This window comes from Elephantulus edwardii, unplaced genomic scaffold (assembly GCF_000299155.1).
Source record: "Elephantulus edwardii isolate Elephantulus edwardi_28Jun2011 unplaced genomic scaffold, EleEdw1.0 scaffold00009, whole genome shotgun sequence".
In the NCBI taxonomy this organism is placed as follows: domain Eukaryota; kingdom Metazoa; phylum Chordata; class Mammalia; order Macroscelidea; family Macroscelididae; genus Elephantulus; species Elephantulus edwardii.
The window spans coordinates 22861760-22882484 of NW_006399759.1; the positions used below are offsets into that span (position 1 = coordinate 22861760).

The 20725-nt window shown below is 40.5% G+C and overlaps 1 protein-coding gene and 1 pseudogene across 1 annotated transcript; one reads left to right on the forward strand and one right to left on the reverse strand.

Annotated features, from left to right (window-relative positions):
* Positions 1–9559: 9559 nt before the first annotated feature.
* Positions 9560–10126, reverse strand: MSGN1 (mesogenin 1). The gene has a single exon (XM_006880723.1). The coding sequence runs from the start codon at positions 10124–10126 to the stop codon at positions 9560–9562; it is 567 nt and encodes a 188-aa protein (XP_006880785.1).
* Positions 10127–10463: 337 nt separating this feature from the next.
* Positions 10464–20725, forward strand: part of LOC102846445 — a 39418-nt pseudogene continuing 29156 nt past the window's right edge.

The following is a 20725-nucleotide window of genomic DNA, read 5'->3' on the forward strand; positions in this document are numbered from 1 at the left end:
GGCGCTGCATGAATACATAAGTGCTCTGGGATTCCCATTCTCTCAATGTCAGACACAACTTGTTATGATCCACACAGTCAAATGCCTATGCATAGTCAATAAAACACAAATAAACATTCTTCTGGTATTCTTTAGTTTCAGCCGGGATCCTTCTAACATCAGCAATGATATCCATGGTGCCGTGGTCTCTTTTAAACTCTGCTTGAATCTGGCGGTTCCCTATCTATGTACTGTTGTAGCTGTTTTGAATGAACAGTCAGCTGTGGTCTGGAAGCCTCTTGTTTAAATCAATCATGACCAGGTGGGCAGGCATTTTTATTTAAAATTCAGCTGGGTCCTACCTAAGGGTCTCCAGTTTTGGAGCATCCTGTGTGAAGCAGTTGGATTCTGGAGGGTGTGTTGGTTTGATTTAATTGAAAGTCAGGTGTAAACTGGTCATTTTTTTATTTCATTAACAATCAAGTGTAAGCTGATTGGCTGTTTTGATTTAGTTAACAATGAGGTGTTAATTGTGTTTGGGAGAGCATTATTCTAAGTGGTACAGCACTTTGTCTCTCAATTTGCTGTACCGAGACAACTTGAGGTTGCTGTGATACTGAAAACTGTATCACTGGTCTGTCAAATGCCATAAGGGTTATGCATGGTGAACAGAGTATAGTGGAGTTTCCTGATTGAGACAGTGTAGGAAGCAGGACTGGCCATCTACCTCTTAAATGACAGGCCTTTGAAAACCTTATGAACACTAGAGTAAAGATTTATAGCCTTGGAAATAATACAGGGCAATTGTACTGTGACCTATTGGGTGGCTATCAGTTAGCTCTTGGTGGCCTAATGTCTAGAAACTGTGCTTCAATCTCGAAGGCATGTGGTTTGAGGCCACCTTCTGCTTTGTGGTAGAAAGAGCAGCAATCTCCTCCCATGCAATTAGTTGCTTCTGAAAACCCACTGGAGGATCAGCTATGGGTCTATTCCGACTCTACAGTACACAGCTACAACACTGGCAGTGAGTGAGTGCTAAGCAGTAATTCTGAGGGTCTAACCTCAGTTGTAGAGCATCTTAGCCTTCAGCTCTTGTCTGCCTATCCAGCCCTCTTTCCCCACCCCTCCAAACTCACTCTTTGCTTCAGTCAAACCTGCTCACTTACTGTTTTCCCAAACTTCTGAGCTTTTCACACCTCCTAGCTTTTGCACTCAGTGTTTCCTGAGTTTCAACAACTCTGGTGGCATGCCTGGATCAAACTTCAAGAGCATTCTTTGTTTGAAGTCTTCCCTAAGACCTGCAAGGAGTTAGTTACTTTTTCTTTTGTACCATCACTGTATCATGCACATCCTCTGCCATGATATTCAGGGTGGTTTCATCTCACTCAGTTTCCTCTTTGCACTCCATTTATTCAGCACAGGGTGGGGTCCAGAAGAGGAGGCCCAAGGGATATCTGATTACCCTCTCTTTTATTGCTCCTCCAGGCTCCATTGAAATGGCCTGGTCCTCAGCCCAACTCTCACAATATATATCAGACCTTTCAATATTAGCATACCTGAAGGTTAAATACTTAGATGGCATGTTTTCACAATGAGGAAGTAATTGTTGTTGTTGTGTTGTTATGTGCCATTGAGTCACTTGCGACTCATAGCGACCCTGTGTACAACAGCCCTAAACTCTGCTCTGTCCTGTGCCAATCGCACTGTCTCTGACACTCCCATCCCGATTATCCCAGTCACTGAATCAATCCACCTCATAGAGGGCCTTCCTCTCCTGAGCCGTCCCTCCACCCTCCCAAGCATGATGTCCTTCTCTAAGGACCGGTCTCTCCTCACAACACGTCCAAAGTATGTTAGACGGAGCCTCAGAATCCTTGCCTCCAAGGAGCCACCCGGTTTAACCCTTTCCAGGAGGAAGTCATTAGACACTAAAAATAGTGATAGGAGTGTAAATTCTTGAATTATGAAGAATAGTAAAGTACCATTTAGGAGTTTTGGCCTTCACCACTACATCTAACATAAAAATATCGACTGTATAGAATGTGGTCAGATTGTTACTATATACTTGCTGTTGCTGTTGTTCAGTGCAGTGGAGTCGCAGGTAGTGCCGTCGAGTTGCAGTGCCGTCGACTCATAGCGAACCTGTGAACGAAAATCCTCGACACTTGCGTGCGTGGCTTTCATCTTTTCTCCAGGTTCATAGGGTTTCCCGAGGCAAGCTATTTATGGAAGTGGATGCCACTCCTGCTTCCAAGCTTGTTTTAATCGGGGAACTCCACCAAACACTGTCCACCATAGGTAACTGTTATCGCATTTGACACATCTGTGTTACAGTGTTCAGTTTCAGAGACCACAAGTTACCTCTGTATGGCAAGTGGATATACCAGGGCTATACAACCTAGAAGAATGTTTGAAAAAAACAATTAAAAACAGGCCTTGGGGCCACGGATGAGAGTCATCCACCTTTGCCTTGGTAGCATCACTTTCAGTCCACTAGGCCATCTGATCTCTCTCTATGCTGTTCAGTGCCGTCGAGTCGTAGGCAACTCATAGAGATTAAAAATTAAGGAAAATTTGAATTGAGAAAGATTCAAGGAAAAAGCCCATCTTAGGTAAATATAGAGTACCTTTGTTGTATCTTTATGAGGATGCATTTGGGGCATTGCTTAGGACATAACTAGACTTGCTCAGGAACTAATTATAATTTAGTGAGAAAAAAACTATATTGCAAATTTAAAAACCTGAATACTGCTACAAGATCTGCTACATGGTAATGATGTGATATTACTCATCCTGAGCCTCAGTTTCCCCACCTATAAAATAGGCATAACAATAGTTGAGCATTATGGATATGTTGTTGTTGCTGTTGTTGTTAGATGCTGTCAAGGTAATAGACCTATCTTGAGTCATTCTCAACTACCTCTGATAAGCTGGAGCACTTTGTTACAGGGCCCTGGTCAAGCTTCTTGTTGAGAGTCTTCCTCTTATTCTCTGATCCTCTGCCTTTCCCAGCACAGTGTTTTTTCTAAGGACTGGCCCCCTCTGACAAAATGCCCTTAATATGTGAGATGAAGTTTGACCATCCTTGACTCTAACGAGCAGCCAGTTTGCACATCCTCTAAGAAAAACGTATTTGTTCTTTTGGTAGTCCTTGGGATATTCAGTACTCTTCTCCAATACCACAATTCAAAGGCATTAATGCTTCTGTCATCCTTATTCACTGTGAGCTCAAAGTTAGTAGTATTGAAGGGAGCTCTGGTGGCCTACTGGCAAGAAGCTACACTGTAATCCCGAAGGCACTTGGTTCGAATCCACCAAATGCTGTGCTGGAGACAGAGGAACAATCTTTTCCTGTACCAGTCAGATATGTATTGATGGTACACAACAAGAAAAAAATGAAATAATAATAATAAAACCCCAACTTACTATCACTGAGTCAATCCTGACTTACAACTCTCCCTTGACTGTCAGAGACTGTAAATTTTAAAGAGAGTGTGCCCATCTTTTTCCAGTGAAGCTGCTATTGGATTCAAATTGCCAGAGATGCTCAGTTTATTGGTTAGCAGTGCAACACACTATGGAATACAGCATAAATATAGATTAAATAGGAGATGTCGGGGAAATGCTTTGTAATCTTTAAAGCAAGCAAGGACAAACCTAGCAAGAACCTGGTGTGCATTATGTCTGCTGAAATTTGAATTCTGGCTTTTCTGCTCCATGTTACATGTTCGGATGTCCACCTCTCTATACCTCAGTTTCTTCATCTATGCAATAAAAATAACTACTGCCAAAAGTTTTGACAGTTGAAACTCACTCAGATGCACCTTAGAAGACAAATCTAGAGATGTGCTTTTCAAATGTCACAGCCTTGAAAACTCTGTGTAGCAGTTCTCCCTGCACACCTGAGGTTGTGGTTAGTCAGAATTAACTTGATAGCAACTAGCACAACAGTAACAGTAGCTAGGTTTGTTACGGGATTAAAGGAGTTATTATATGTAAAGCACTTAGAACACTGTCTCACTATCCAGAGTAAGCACACTATAAATATTAGTTTTTTCATTATTGCCTTTTTTGGCTTTGTAATTATGTGCCTAAAAAAAATGAAAGGAAAAATTATGTAAGTTGTTATTCGTGAAAATAAGTCCTTCTGAAATCCATTGTGTAATATTTTGGGAGCCATACGAAGCCCCTAAAATTGTTGCAAAACGCCAACATTTTTCTTAAGCTCTGTTTTATAAAATGGAGAGATACAGAGAGGAAATGAAAGGGTAAGTATGCCCTATACCAACGTGAGAGGAGAGTGGAAAGGAGGACACATTTATTTAAGTATGCCCTCATCTATGTAAGTTGCTTGAACAAAGGTCTTCAAATGAAAGTGTAAGCTAGCTGGAAAGACTTAAGGCAGAGAAGGTCCTTTCTGTTTTGCTCACTACTGTCTTTCTGTCTCCTAGAGCTTAGCATTGTTGAAAGATTGAGTCTAGTAGACCAGGGGTGGAATCCTAGCTCTGTTGCCAATTATGTGACTTGGGGCAAAGTTACTTATGCTCTCTGAACCTGCTTCTTCATTTGCAAAACAGACTAATAATAGCTCTCATAGAGTTAGCAATCAGGATTAGATGAGAAAATATATGTGGAGCCTTTGGCACAGAGCCTGGCCCCTCAGATGACGAATGTCATAACTGCTGTTTACTGGAATGGGAATATCACATGGTAGTCCTTTCTAAACATTCCTCTCTTCTACAAATCCCCTGACAGTCCAGTCTGGCAAGAATGATGCACTTAACAAAGAAAAATCCGAGTTCATATGGAAAGAAAGTAACCAGAAAAACTGCTAACGGATAGATGGTCAACACTTTTCCAAACCCAAGAGACATATAATTGTTTTTGCTCCCCAACCTCCTTCCTCCAAAGCTTTCAGCTTTATTCTTCCTCAGAGGTCAAGGATCTTTCTGGAGCCAAAATATCAAGTCCTTGAGGGCTGCAGCTGAGAGATGCTACTTCAGCTTCAGTATTTCATGTATAAGAGAGAGGCCCACTTACGTTCCCAGCAGGAGGACAAGGGGAGCCTGCCAAGCTCTGGTTCCCATCAAGTTGAACAGTGTGGGCTGAGCTCAGGCAGGGTCAAGGCCCAGGCCTAGAGCCCTTCCTCCAGCCGCAAGTATGTAAGAGGACTGCCAGGAAATTAAAGACTTGTATGAAGGCACATCATTTAGGAAGATCTCTAAACAGGCCCCCAAAGCAACAACGCTGCAAACATATTCATATATGAACCTATTTTTGCTGTTGTTTAGTGAATAACATATGGTTCATTTTACCAAGTTGTGAATTTGCAAAACTTCTCCTATACCCTCTGCTTGGGCCTCTCTCTTGGGGCCTCTCTCCTGATTCACTAATGTGGCAGAAACTACAGGAAGAACAAAGAAACCTCATCCCGGTGTGAATTGTGGAACATTTTATTGAACACAAATGAACAGAAGTTAGGTTTCCCTTGTAGATTAAGAAGGACCCTAGGCGCCAGCGAGGAAGTGAAAGGAGTTTCAGAGGAAATGTTTGGGGCGGAGGAGGCAGAAGTTCAAAGGGAAATCATTTAGAGGACAAGATGAATAGCCCCTTCTGCCTCAGACAGTTAAAGAAATGAAGTCCCCAGAGGTAGGGGGAGCAGAGAAAAGGTCAAGAAGCCTCTGATGTGCTCTTGTCAAATCCAGTGTCTATCTGCAGCATCCTCAGATGAGCTGGGAGAGAAGGCAGTGGGATTCAGTGGAAGGAGTCTGGGCTTTGGACAAAGAGCTGAACTCATTAGCTAGCCAGTCAATTATATGCTGCTACCTAGCCATGTGGCTTTGGATTGCTTAACTGTCCTACGTCTCAGTTCCCTCTGCCTTAAAATATGAATTATAATGCCCGCAATATAGTGTGAGGAGACAGACCATAGGACTGCTGTTGTTTTAGAGTCCATCAAGTCAACTACAACTCACAGCGACCCTGTGAACAACAGATCTGAGCGTTGCTCTGTCCCATGCCATCTTCACAAGTTCTGACATGACAGAGTCTGTTGTTACAGTCACCTTGTCAATCCGTCTTGTTGAGGATTCCTCTCTTTCTCTGTCTCTATACATTCCCCAGCATAAGATCTTTTTTTCCAAGCACTGGCCCTTCTTGATAACATGCCCCAAGTATGTGAGACGACATTTCACCATACTTGACTCTTGGGAGCATTCTGCTTATACTACCTCCCAGACAGATTTGTTTGTTCTTTTGGCAAAGAAGACTGGGGCAAATTGTGATTCTGCATCTCCTTTTCCTGCTCAAGCACCAGAAACAACTTCTTTCTATACTTAAGCCTTGCCCAGGCTGAAAGCTTTTGCATGCTGTCTAAACGAGTGAGGGCAAAGGATTGCAGATAGGGAGCAAGCCTTTTCCAAATATGCTGCGCACCAGAGAGGCAATTTCACTGTGTCTCCTGCAAGGATCAAATGCTGACGTCCCTGTAGTTTTCTTTTCCTTGAGAAGAGCAAGGCCTGCAGATAAGCGATTTGGAGAGGGTTGCCCCCTAGTTGGATGGTGGTTGTGAGGCAAGCCCCTGGGGCAGCATCCTCTTCCCAAAGAGCTGTCACTCTCCCCTGGTTTTCCAGTTTCCACTTCCCCTGGTTTGCCCTCCAATGGGCACCTCCATTACCCTAAAGGAAAGCACAGCTAGGAAGTGGTCTGTAGCTTTCCAGGAGTTTTTAGAAATGAACAAAAGCAACCTAAATTGTTCAAGTCAATTTAGAAATCATTTTTACTAGTTGACCTTGAAAAAATTAAGTCATAATCATCTGGACCCCACAGGTTAAAAACTGGTCAAATAAATAGCAATTGATCTAAAAGCTGATCAATAGTCATATCTACCCCACACCACCTCCATATTATCTTGCCTACTCTTATTGCTCCCCTGATACATAAAACACTACAAACATACACCAATGCATGAATTTCTGCACCTACCCTCTTACATAAATGCCTATGTATGCACAAGAGTCCATTGGAGTGTGTCTTGATACTTACTGTCCAACATTTCCTAATTTCTTCCTTAAAGCACTAAAATAAATATATGTAGGAAGTTTATATACAGAAGATGATGCTTTACCAATTGTGACCTACCACAGCCCATGACTTCCCTTTGATGACAAGATACATTTATTCTTCACTTATAAAAACTGATCAGAAATCATTAGAAGTCTTACACAATATAAGAAAAAAATATCCAGCTTCAGTATACAAATCGGTAAGTAATAAAACCATTAAAAATATTGGGGGGATGGGAAACAGGAGAATACTTAGATAATTTTAGAACTGGAGGCTTAAAGCAAAAACAAAAAAAATCTAAATGCCATAAAAGGGGGGGGGAAGGAGAAATCTTATGAAAAGTGTAAAAGATCCTATAACCAGATATCGTTTATGAAATATAAAAGGTATTATAAACAAAGGTTACAATAAAGTTACTGAGGGGGAGAAAACAGTCCCAGTGCATATTTAAAAAACCCCAAACAAACCTTTGCCTTTCCAAATTGTTAAGAAGACTAAAAATAGAAATAGAAAAAAGATCAAGATCACGAACTGACAAGGAATAGAAAAGTCACCATGATAAAACACTAATCCTACAAAATATTTTTAAAAAAGATGCTTTATCTCAAATGGTTGTCAGGGAAATGAAAATTAACAATTTTTCACTCATTAAAAATTCAGAGATTGGTAATACAGCTCTGTTGTAGGGGAAACAGGTTTTGCTGAATAATGCTAACAAGCACAACCCTTCAAGGAAGTAATATAACAATGTTCATTCATTAAATTCAAAATGTACATATACTTTGAGCCAAGAATTACATGTCTGGAGGTTATAAAATCAATTAAATTATCAGTCGATTAGAAATATTGCCTACGATGTTTATTAACATTATTTTTGGTAGTGAAAAACTAAACCCAACAAAAATATCATTCAGAAGACAACATATGAAAGAAATTATGCAACACCCATAGAATGGAACATTGAACCTTTGCTTTCCATTAGAAAAAGTTTCCTCATCTATAAAATCAAGAAAATAATAATACTTAACAACATATATATGTGTTAATATAGAAGAATATAGCATATATTGCTAATTTTTTAAAAAAAGCTGTTTGAAGAATAAACTGCATTCCATGGTCTTACTTTCCGATCTCAAAGAATTTACATAAAGCCATACTTACTTTTGTCTGACTAAGCAAAGGAAAAACCAACCTAAGGAGGAGTCACACTTTAAATTGTGAATTTATCTACTGCACTTTAAATTATGTCACTAAAAAAAGAAAGAAAAGAAAAATCCCCTAAAAGTGACTAAAAATATCAACAGATAATTCACTGAACAACAAATATCAATGACAAGCATACAGCAAGAAATTGAGTTTTTAAAAAAACTACTAGAAGTCAAAAAGACTACTAACGGGAGAAGGCTTTTAATTAAAAGCTTTCCTCTCAATATTCTGTGCCACTCAGACTGGCTAAGAAGGGGCTGCCACAGATTCCTACTGTCAGACAAGACACAATATATGATTGAGTATTTACATGTATGTCTAGGTAAGGTTTCCATTGTTACTGAATTTTGGGGGAAAGATTTGCTGTGAGGAAAGGAAAATGTGGATGAAGAAATAACTTCGGTATTAGAAGAACTTAAGTTCTAAACCTTTTCACTTCTTAGAGATGGGGCGAAGGTATTCTTGTGAACTAGTCTCTTTGAGAAGTTAAGTTAGCAAAAGGATGAAACGAAGTCAAATAAATGCCAGGCCTTGCTAGTGAGCTTCTGCCCTTGCAGCCCTGCCAAAGGCCCATCCTGTGACTTCCTCCTCATCTTCCTTCTCCCTTCACCCTCATACCTGGGTATGCAGCCTTCTCCCCTGGCCTTTAGTCCCCTCCTCTGTCTTAATTCAACCTGTTTGTAACTCCCTCTTTACATGAAATTGATTCCTTCTACCTTTAAGTGATGTTGCATAAAATGTAAAGGCACAACCTCAGCACACGACACATACACACACAACTTTCTCATATTGGCTTGTTCTGAATCAGAATCATATCAACGACACACAGTGAAGCAATGTTGCCCTTTCATTGCCACAGATCTTTCAAAATAAGAATCCAGGCATCATATTTGATCTAAAATATAAAGATAGCAACAGCGAGGAAACACGAAACCAGAATGGTGAGAGAATAGTCATGATCACTAGTTTATCTCATTTTAAAGCCACATTTTAAACAATTGACCCTTTAAAATACCTTAAACAGACAGAGAAGGGCAAAGTAATTTGTCTCTTTGCAAAGGATGTGTCTCCTGAGCAGAGGGGAGTGGGGGAGTTGAGAGCAGGAGTATGTCTGTCTGGCAGTTAAGAGTTCTGGCTGTTCCAACAAGTCAAATGGGAATTCCCTTAGAACTTTTCAGACAGCAAGATGACACTTCCTATTTAAAAATAGCTACGTGACATTGTTCCATAATATCCTTTAGGTTTTTTAAAAGTTGCCTTCATGCCCAGTGGGCTTGATCTGGCTGAAGTCCCTCAAGGGTTCTCCCATCTATGTTCTCTTGACACTGTTAAGGAGGTCTGTGAGTTCTCCAATGTACTTGATAGTGTACTTCAGTGTCTGTATCTTGGTAAGCGGCTGCCCTCTTTGGCTGTAGACAGGAGGCAGGTAATTCCGGAGGGTGTGCAGAGCATCTGCCAAGGTCCTCATCCTCAGCTTCTCCCTCTCGCTGGCCTTCCTTCTCCGCTGGACAGACATCCTGACTTTGGTGCCCTTTTGCGCCTTGGGGACACCAACGCTCTGCAGGTAGGCAGGCTGGAAATCCAATATGTTGTAGTCCACCTCAACCAGGCTTCTGGTCTCACGACTGTTGCAGACATCACTGCTCCCACTGCTGATGCCATCATGCCCACAGGGCAATCCAGTCACTGCTGGACAGGGAGAAGAAGAATAGGATTCCAGGGATGGAGCTGGAGAAAGGCTCTGAGTTGGGGAGCCCTGATTCAGCTCGATGGACCCTGCCCTATTTTTCCAGTCCCAGGAGGACAGAAGGACAGGGTTGTCAGAAGAGCCCAGGCCATCTTCCAAGCTGAGAAAGGTCTCCTGCAGGTTCTCCATGCCTGTGAGACAGCTGCAGAGAGAATAACTCCCTGGCAAGTGAGAAGGAAAGTTCTGCCTCCTGGTCAGGGAAGAGCTCTCTTTTATGATGGTGGGGGAGAAGTGATGAAGTGGGAAAGAGGGCCAGGGAAGAAGGAGTTCAAAGAGGAAACCAAGGGCCACGATGGAAGATGAACTCCTCAGGTGTCACTTTCTCCTCATTGATAATTAGCATCTTCCAGCTAAAATGTCTTTAAACAGAAAGGCCTCCAGGAGAAGAAAAAAGGAATTATCTTGTTGTAACTAAACCAATTAAGGCTGCATAACTAGACTTAGCATTGTCCTGTGGAACTCATTAATGAGGGAGCCAAAGAAAACAAACCTGGGACAATCTGTGCCTAGGAGGTGGTGGCTGAGTGGCCTGGGGGACAGCAGCAGAGGCACCTCAAGGGCTGTGCTCATCCTCCCCCAGGAACTTATGGATACTAGAGAGCAGATGGGGCATGTTATTGCAGAAGCACATGGTTGCGGGATAAGGTAACCCTTCTGAGTTTTGATTCCTGAATATCTCAAATAGAGGCAACAATAGTTCATTTCACGAAGCTGTTGAAAGGATAGTATAAAGGCCCTCAGTGATTGCAAGTTGTCTCCTTCCCTTCTCCTTCAGCAAGTTCCTCTTGGGTTTGATGTGCAGACATTTCCCCACACGCCTGCATTCGAATGACAAAGGCCAGCGGCTCCTGTAAACACATAGCTGTAAAGCGCAGGAAATGTCCTTCAAGGAGCATAAAGCCTTTGCTTGAATTGAGCAGGCTTGGATTCCCCTGCTGCAAACAGACACCAGGAAACAGAAAATTCTTCTAAGCCAGAGAGTGTTGAGTTTGCAAGAATACCTGGCATTTAGTTAGGCTTCTGGAGGTTTCTTTTAAAATCAAGCTGCCAGAGTCACACCTTACTTTTTGAAATGTATAGAGGAAGTGTGAAATTAACCAGGGAGCCTGTTTCTCCCCCCTCCTCCAAGCTCCAAATGCCTTTGAATGTGTTAAGTCTTATGGTCCTGCTAGTTTACTTCACTTCTTATATGCACAGAGAGATAGACCCTGTATTTTGAAAAAGGGGTCTCCATTTGTCCCGTGAATTTAGTTATTCTATAACTAATTACACAAATTAATATTAACATTCGAGTTACAGTTACATCCTGTGCCCATTAAAATGACTATTTTAAATCCTTTTGCAGTTGATGAAATGGAATGTCAATAGCCTAAGTAGAACATTAATGTTATTTTTCTTAATTAGCATAATCTCAGGACAGAAAAGGCTCATGCCAGTAATCTGTAGCAGAATGCTCTTTGTTTTACTATTTTCTAGAGGACTCTAAGTCACCTCCTGAAGGATAATAGTATTATTGTAGTGCAATAATAATAAATAATTCCTTTGTCTTCTTTTCCCACTCCTCTCTCTTTTCCATCAGCTCAATTTATTTACAGTCTTACAAGCTGCACTGATACTGTGCAAGGCACTATATACACATTGTAACTAGCCTTCATTTTAAAAATAAAATTTTACAGATGAAAATAATGAGACTCTAAGAGGCCATTGTGGCCATTATTGTAGAATAAGTATAACCATCCAAGAGGGGTGAGAAAGGGTGGAAGCAGGGGATGAGGAGGTGTGGGAAGGGGGATGGGGGGAGATGTTTAATCATGGGGTTGTACAATTTGATAGGGGGTGGGGAAAATTGAAAGAATTTGTTCTTGAAAACAATGTATTCAAATTTTATAAGTAAACTAGTTGTTGTTGTTATGTGCCGTCAAGTTGCCTGCGACTCATAGAGACCCTATGTACAACAGCCCTAAACTCTGCTCTATCGTGTGCCAATGGCACTGTCTCTGACACACCCATCCCAATTTACCCCAGTCACTGAATCAATCAACCTCATAGAGGGTCTTCCCCTCCTGCGCTATCCCTCCACCCTCCCAAGCATGATGTCCCTCTCCAAGGACTGGGACTGCCTTACAACATGTCCAAAATACGTCAGATGAATCCTCAGAATCCTTGCCTCCAAGAAGCAGCCCAATTTAATTCTCTCAAGGTTGAATCTGTTTATTTTCTTAGTAGTCCATGGTACCCTCAATACTCTCTCCAACACCACAACTCAAAGACATCAATTCTCCTTCTGTCCTCCCTAGTCATTGTCCAACTCTCTGACGCATAACAAGTGATTGCAAAGACCATAGCCTGTATCAGATGCTCCTTAGTCTGCAGAGTGACACCATTGCTCTTCAGTACTTTGGAGAGGTCCCTAACAGCAGACTTTCCCATTGCAATATGTCTTTTACTTTCCTGGCTGCTGGTGCCAAGAATGTTGACTGTGGTAGAATTTTTTTTTTTTTTTAAAAGAGGCCATTTTATGCCATTGAGTCAGTTCCATCTCATAGGAACCTTGTGTGACAGAGTAGAGGTCTCCACAGACTTTCTCAGACTATGGGCTTTTTGAGGAGGAACCCTGGTGGCATAATGATTAAAGTGCCTGGCTACTAGCCAAAAGGTCCAAACTCACCACAGAATAAAGATGACACCATCTGATTCCGTGAAAATGTGCAGCCTCAGAAACAGTCCCAGGAAATTCTACTCTACGCTGTAGGATTGACACACATTGAGACTGACAAAGGGACAAAGCCTTGGTTTGGTTTAACCTTACAGGAGTAGATCACAGCATCTTTTTTCTCATGCAGTTGTTGGCAGATTTGAACTTCCAGTCTTTTGATTAACAATCAAACACTTAACTGATGCACCATCAGGGTTCCTTTCTAAGAAGTTAGGAACTAGAACCATTAAACCAATTGCCATTGATCCGATTAAATCAATTACCATTGATCTAAAGCTCCCTTGACTACAGTCTTTACAAAGGTAGATTACTTGACTTTTTATTCCACAGTGTTGCCTTGTGTTGTTGTTATGTGTCATTGGGTCAACTACGACTCACAGCAAACTTAGGAACAATGTTCTGAACCATGCTCTATCCTGAGTCAACCTCACCACCCCTGACACACCTGACCCCATTGCCACAATCATTGTGTCAAACCATTTCATCCAAGTCTCCCTGTCCTGTCTGATCTTCCACTCTTCCAAGCATGATGTCCTTCTTTAAGGACTAGCCTCTCTTGCAACATGCCCAAAGTATGTAAGAAAGACTTTCAAAATCCTTGCCTCTAAGGATTCATCTTCTCCAGGACATAACTGTTCTTTTGGCAGTCCAAGGTATATCCAGTACTCTTCTCCAGCACCGTGATTCAAACACATTGATTCTTCTCTCATCCCTGTTCAATGCTCAGCTCTCAGTTGCACAGTAAACAATTGAGAAGACCATGTCCTGGATCAGGTACACCTTAGTCACTAGACTGTCATCATTTCTCTTTAGCTCTCTGGAGATGTACAGTGTTGTAGGTGGGTTCAATTCATCAATATTTTGGTAGGTACAAGAAGGCAAACTATTTGCATCATCCAGGGAAATCTAAACGGTTAAGAGATCCAGTTATGATGTTCCTATAGGAGAAGTAGTAGAGAAAGTCACTAGGAAGCAGTGAAAACAATCTGTTAGATCCCAAAGCCCATCATTTTTTTCCTCTCTATTTTCTCTATTTTAATTGTTTCAGGTGACCTGAATGTGACCAGAGAGAATGGGTTTCCTGGTAGACACAAGGAGGCTGTGGTGGTCACTACCAAAGTCTTCAGTTCTTATATTCTCAAGCTTTTCAGTGCTCCAGGTAAGGCTACCTTTTTTTATTATATTCTTTAAAAAAAAAATTTATTAATAATTTTTATGAACATTTACAAAGATTTTGGATTGCCAGTCATTCATTGATGCACTCCCAGACCAGCCGAGACCAGCCCTCCTCCCCACCAGTTCGCACCTCTCTTTTAAAAGAAACACTCCCTCCCTGGTACACATTCCTCCCCCACCCCCCACCCCCGCACCCCTCCCACTGCCCCAAGTACATTCCACTATGCAACCTTGTGTTTGATGGTTTTGTGCTTGGGTGTTTGGTTTTTTTTTTCTTTTCTACTAGTTTATTTACAAAATTCGAATACATTGTTTTCAAAAACAAATTCTTTACATTTCATTCATCCCTTCACCCAACAAATTGTATAATCCCATGATTAATACCTCCCCACCACCACCACCACCACCACCACGCACATCCTCATCCCTCTGTTTCCACCCTTTCCCTCCCCTTCTTGAATCCTTATAGTCATTCTACAATAATGGTTTTACACAATATTTATCGTTATGGGACTGCGTTAGTTCACTCAGCATAATGCTCTCCAGTCCCTCCCAAGTTAGGTAACAATTTACAAAGTAATTGCTCCTGCATGCTGCATAGTATTACATTGTGTCAGTGTACATAATTTCTCAATCCCTTTGTCTGTGGTTGGATATTTGGGCTGTTTCTATGTTCTTGCTATGGACAAATCTCAGTTTGTGCCTCATCCCTAACATGTGTTTGTTTTGTTTTTTGTGTTGTGTTTTTTTTTAACTTTCTGTGGTTTCCTTCGAAACTGCTGACTAATTTCTTGAATTACAATATAAACATTTATCCTAAATGAAACAAAGAAGATGTAATATTCTTGGACTGTTGTAGATGTAATAAATGTAGGTTTAGCCTTGTTACTGCCTGTTCATGGTTAAACTCACCAGAATAAAAGACAATATAACAGCCTTAGCATTTAAGCAGCTAAGTGGTCTTTGTTGTCGGGTTTTTTCATCTTTATTTAAAATAAATCCAACTAATCCCAAAAACCCACTAAAACATATTGCCTCTGAGACGATTCTGACTCCTATCAAGCCTCCATCGGGTTCTTGGGCTGTGTGTAAATCATAGTGGTGATGGGAGAAGACTGCCCATGCTTCCGTGGAGATATTCTGACTCATATGAACCCTCCATTGGATTTCCTGTGCTGTAAATCATAATGGTGGTGGCAAAAGACTGCCCATGCTTCTCCCAAGGATTTGAACAGTCAGAGACTCAGCCTTTTGGTTAGTGTTGCAAAACACTATGGGCCACGTCACCAGAGCTCTCAATGGAAAGAAAAGAGTGGAAAATAAAATAAAAAATTATCGGCTTAGCTGGATCCAATAAAACTGAGTCGAAAATGTGGAATATTTTAAGAAGATGAATAAAAGTTCTCTATCTTTGGAATAAATTATTCTCTCAGGACTGTAGTAACTTAAGTTGGGAAATGGGGAATAATTATTCTTGTCTTGTCCTCTTTATGGAGTTGTTGTTATATGCTATCAAGTCGCCTGCTACTCATAGCACCCTATGTACAATAGCTCTGAACTGTGCACTGTCCTAAGCCAGTCTCACAGTCTCTGACATACCTACCCCTAATAGCCCAGTCACTATGTCAATACATCTTATCCAAGGTTTCCCTCTCTTGCGCTGTCCCTCCACTATTCCAAGCATGAGGTCTTTCTGAAGGTACTGGTTCCTCCTGACAACATGCCCAGAGTACATGAGATAGAGCTTCAAACTCCTTGCCTCCAGAGAGCAACTTGGTTTCACCCTCTCCAGAGGATCAATAAACTCCCTACTAGCTCTAAAATGTGTATATAACTGTATGTATTCACATACAGTATATTGGAATAAAAGGACTTAAAAACAGTAACAAGGAGTTCTAGTAGGATAGTATGTAAAATGTTGTGTTACTACCCAAAAAGTCAGTGATTTGAAAATTCAGCTTTACAGAAGAAAGATGAGCAATTTCCTCCCTTAAAGATTTGCAGCCTCAGAAACTTGATAGAAGATCTCTATGAATCAGAATTTATATGATGGCAACAGGGTTATTGGGGTTTTTTTTTTATTTTATTATTTTTTGTGCATTGTACCATCAAATCGGATCTGACTGGTACAGGAGGAGATTGTCCCTTCTTCTCCTGCAGAGCATCTGGTGGATTTGAACCAGGCACATCTGGGATTGCAGTGTAGCTTCTTGCCAGTAGGCCACCAGAGCTACCTTAACAGCAGGGTTTTATATACCAGTTTTACCTCTTCACTGAAAAGTGGACAGTTCTAATCTGTTCAATGGCACCTCAGAGAATATTCTTCCAAACTTCATCGCCTTGAAAATCCTATTCAGTAGTTGTACTCTACATACATGGGTTCCCCATCAGTCAGAATCAGCTCAATGGTAGCTGGTTTATTTTGGGGACGTGGTGATTGTTTTCGGTTTTGTTTTTCTAAGACCACTACAGAGGGACTTAAAGACCATTGAGTATAACAATTTATATTTCAGAAAACTAAGTTCCAGAGATGGCATAAACTTGCTCAGTGTCACACAAAAGCCTGTGGCAAAGGTAAAAATATAAAAGCCAGGCAACTTGACTTGCAGAATCATGAGTTTTCTTCCTTTGAAATTACTATAGAACAAGTGATAGATTTTTACATCAGAGTAGGCACTAATTTTGTCACATTGTTATCAACATTTTTATCTAAGTGTAGGAGTGATTTATTCCACATCATTTATAAGCTATTGTGATAGTTTAAAATAAAGTCACAAACCTTGAGGCCTATTCCTAAGAGGCCTTGCAAATGTTCCTGACTGTTATTTTCCAAAGAAGTATTATGATACAGGCCTCAAATCCAGGGGCCCAGGCTTTTGTTCCAACTTTTCATTGTATGTATGTTGTTGTTGTTGTTGTTGATTGCTGTGAAGTTGAGTACGACTCATAGCAATCCTATGAAAAAAAGGCCTGAAGTTTATAGAGTTTCCAGAGGCAGGTTGTTTAGGAAGTGGATGCCATTCCTGCTTTTTGAGAACAATGAAGGCCTTGCCTTACAGTTTGCTGAGTGTTGAGGGGTCTACTTGCAGAATCACGCACTTCTGTAAGAATGCCAGTCACATTTCCAATAATAATCAAGATAGGGTCATAGACAAGTGGGCATTTCACACTACCCAGAGGTGACTACAGACTCAGAACTTAAGGGGTCATAAAGCTTTCTCTAGGCAGAGAACATACCAGAAAATTGGCAAACAGTGATCAACGAATGCACTGGAAACAGAGAGCAAGAGGCTGCTGTGATTCATAGAATTTACACCAGGGGTAATTCCTAGGGCTACTGCTTAGCCTATATGGTTGTTTTTGTTAGGTGCTGTTGAATCAACTATAACTCATAGCAACCCTATGAATGATAGATGGAAATCTTACCCTATCTTGGCCTATCTTTATGATCTGTTCCATGCTTAAGCCAATTGCTGAAATCACTCTGTCAAACCATCTTGGTGGATGAAGGTCTTTCTCTTTTGATGTCTTTTTCCTTTTGATGGCCTCTCCTGACAACAGTCTCAAAGTACGTGAGGCAGAGTTTCACCATTCATTCTGTAAGCGTAAGTTATGATAATTAGTATTTTAATGATTAATCTTGTTTTCTCTAAATTCTTGGTCCCTTATATCAAAAAAAGTGAGGGCACATTTAGCCAAACATTCATCACTCGCATTCACCTCAAGTCATCTCTACTTACAAATAAAAATTCAAAGGAGACATTTATATTTAAATAGAGGTGATTTAGATACACACCTTCTTCAAAGAGCAGAAGCAGGTCAAGGATGTACAGTAGCGGGAATCATCAGCCTCAGTGGAGTCAATCAGGGAATCTGTTGCCCATGTTGTTGTTGTTAAGTGCCTTTGAGTCATAGGTGACTCATAGTGACCCTATGAACGAAAGTTCTGGATCCCTTCTGTATAACTTTCATCCTTTCTCCAGGTTCATAGGGTTTCCAGAGACAAGCCATTACGGAAGTGGATGCCGCTCCTGCTTCCAAGCTTGTTTTAATTGGGGAGTGCCACCAAACACTGTCCACCATGAGTAACCATTAAAGCATTTGACACGTCAGTGTCACAGTTGTCCATAGATAATTGAAAAAGTTATGAAACTGACCGAAAGTTGGTCTGTTTACTAGCACCATGTAGCTGCCATTCTCAACAATAACAGTGCTAAAATAAATACTTTTTTCCAGGACAGATCACTCTCAGCATTATTCTTGGCTTAGCACTCCCAAGGGAGTTCCGGTGGCCTAGTAGTAAGAATCTGAACTGCAATCCCAGAGATACATGGTTCAAATCCACTAGACACTTCTTGGAAGAAAGATGGGCAGTCTCCTTTCATGTGACTTACTGCCTCTGAAAACCCACTGGAGAGTCAACTACAGGTTGGTTCCAAATCAAGAGTACACAAACACAACAACTGCCAAAGAGAACCTTAAACTTAACCTGAAAAGTTGGATCTGTGAATGGAGGCATTTCAATCCTGGTCCTAGCTCTGAATCTATTTTACTGTGGACCCTTGAGTGAATCATTTTCTTGATCTCAGTTTCCTCATGTGAAAATTAGGGTCAGTCTATTTTAATTTTTGATAAATGTTGATAATTGTAGAGGAGCTTCAGGCCTTTTGTTCATAGGGTCTCTATGAGTCGTGATCGACTCAAAGGCAATCAACAACAAGACTTAGAGTGTAGTTATGAAGTTAAAAAATGTTAAATGAAGACAAGAAACTGGGAACAAGGCTGTAAGATCACTATGGGTCCAAAAACTCAATGCCAATGAAATTTTGTTTTGTTTCCTAAATGGCTACATGAGTGTTAGTAAAATAAGCAAAAAATTAAATAAATAAAAATCATCCATACCAAACCTGTTAATTATAAGAATCAAAAAGAATCTCTAAAACTTTTTACCATTGAGTCAGCTTAAAAAGTAACTCCAAAGACAGTATAGAACTGCCCCAATCTTCATGGACACAGAATCTTCCAATGAGTGGCTGGATTTCAACAACTGCCTTTGAGTTAGCAGCCAAATATTTAACCACTATGCCAATACAACTCCACTTCCATCAATTTAATTCCAACTCAGTGGCAGTGGATTTACATGTTGTTGTTGTTATATATACAGAAAGAAAGTTTGCCACCACAAGATAAAGGTAAACAACCCAATTGCAAAATGGTCACAGTGTATAAACAGACACTTCGCCAAAGATGGCAAACAAACACATGAAGAAATATTCAAAATCCCTAGCTCTAAAAGAGATTAAAAAAAAAAAGATGTGAATCAAAACAACTATGAGATATCATCTCACCCCAGTAACAATAACAAAATTCAACAGAGCAGCAAACAACAAACCCTGGCGAGGTTGTGGAGAAACTGTGATCCTTAATCACTGTTGATGGGAGTGTAAAATGGGGCAACCATTATGGAAGGCCATATGGTGCTTTCTCAAAAAGTCAGAAATAGAAATACCATTTGACCCAGCAATTCCACTACCAAGAATATACCCTAAAGAAACCATAACTGTTACCCAAGCAGATATAGGCACACCCATGTTTATTGCTGCTTTGTTCACAATAGCAAACAACCAAGTGCCCATCAACAGACGGATGGATAGAGAAGCTGTAGTATATTCACACAATGGAATATTATGCAGTACTGAAAAGAAAGAACTCATGAAGTATTATACAAAATGGGTGACCATGGATGACATTATGTTGAGTGAAATTTCTTAGTAACAAAAGGACAAATATTGCATATTTCATAATACCACTGTTATAAAACAGGACTGGTATTGGCTTTAGGTGGAAACTAAGAAAAGAGGGAATAAATAATGTACACTGCATTGAAACCTGTGATTTAAAAGGGATATATGATTAAATATTATTTGCATGACAGAAGTCCAGAATAAGAGCTGCTGCATATTAAAGTGGACTGGGAGGAGGGGGGATTGTATAACAATACAAGAATTCTTTTTTTTTCTTTTCAAAGAGAAAAGTTAACTGGAGGCAGGGGGTGGGTTTGGAGGAAAATGTGCAACAATGAATGAATGGAAATTCAAGTTCTCTATAATCTTTCATCTTGATTGCATGTTTGATTGATCTCCGACAGTAAAAGTTGGTAAAAATCTTGTATTTCCTCTTCCTTGGCTCTGGTTGTTGGTGCATATATCAAACATGCAATCAAGATGCATTGATAATAATGGGTGACTGGAATGCAAAATTTAGGAATACAGAAGAAGATTCAGTAGCTGGAAAACATGGACTCGGTGACATAAATGGAGCTGGAGAGAGGATGATTGAATTTTGCATAATCACTGACTTATCCATTGCAAATATGTTTTTTAAGAGACATAAATGCAGGTTATATATATGGATTTCACTTGATGGTATGCATAGGAATCAGATTGATTACATCTATGGAAAGAACCACTGGAGAAGCTCAATATCAGCTGTGAAAACTAGGCCAGGAGCTGACTGTGGAACAGACCACCAACTACTCATATGCAAGTTCAAGCTGAAGCTGAGGAAAATTAAACCAAGTCCACAGGAACCAAAATATGACTTTGAATCTATCCCACCTAAATTTCAGAACCATCTCAGGAACCGGTTTGAAGCCTTGAAAACTAACGAGTGAAGATAAGATGAGTTGTGGGAGGATATCAAGGGTATCATCCAAGAAGAGTGCAAACATTCATTACAAAGACAGAAGAGGAAGAGAAGACCAAAATGGATGTCAGAAGAGACTCTGAAAATTTCACTGGAGCTCAGAGAAGCCAAAGCAGAGGGAAGAATTCAAG

Bases quoted from the DNA above. Each gene is read 5' to 3' on its own strand.
- MSGN1 (XM_006880723.1), bottom strand. From the start codon at position 10,126: ATGGAGAACCTGCAGGAGACCTTTCTCAGCTTGGAAGATGGCCTGGGC.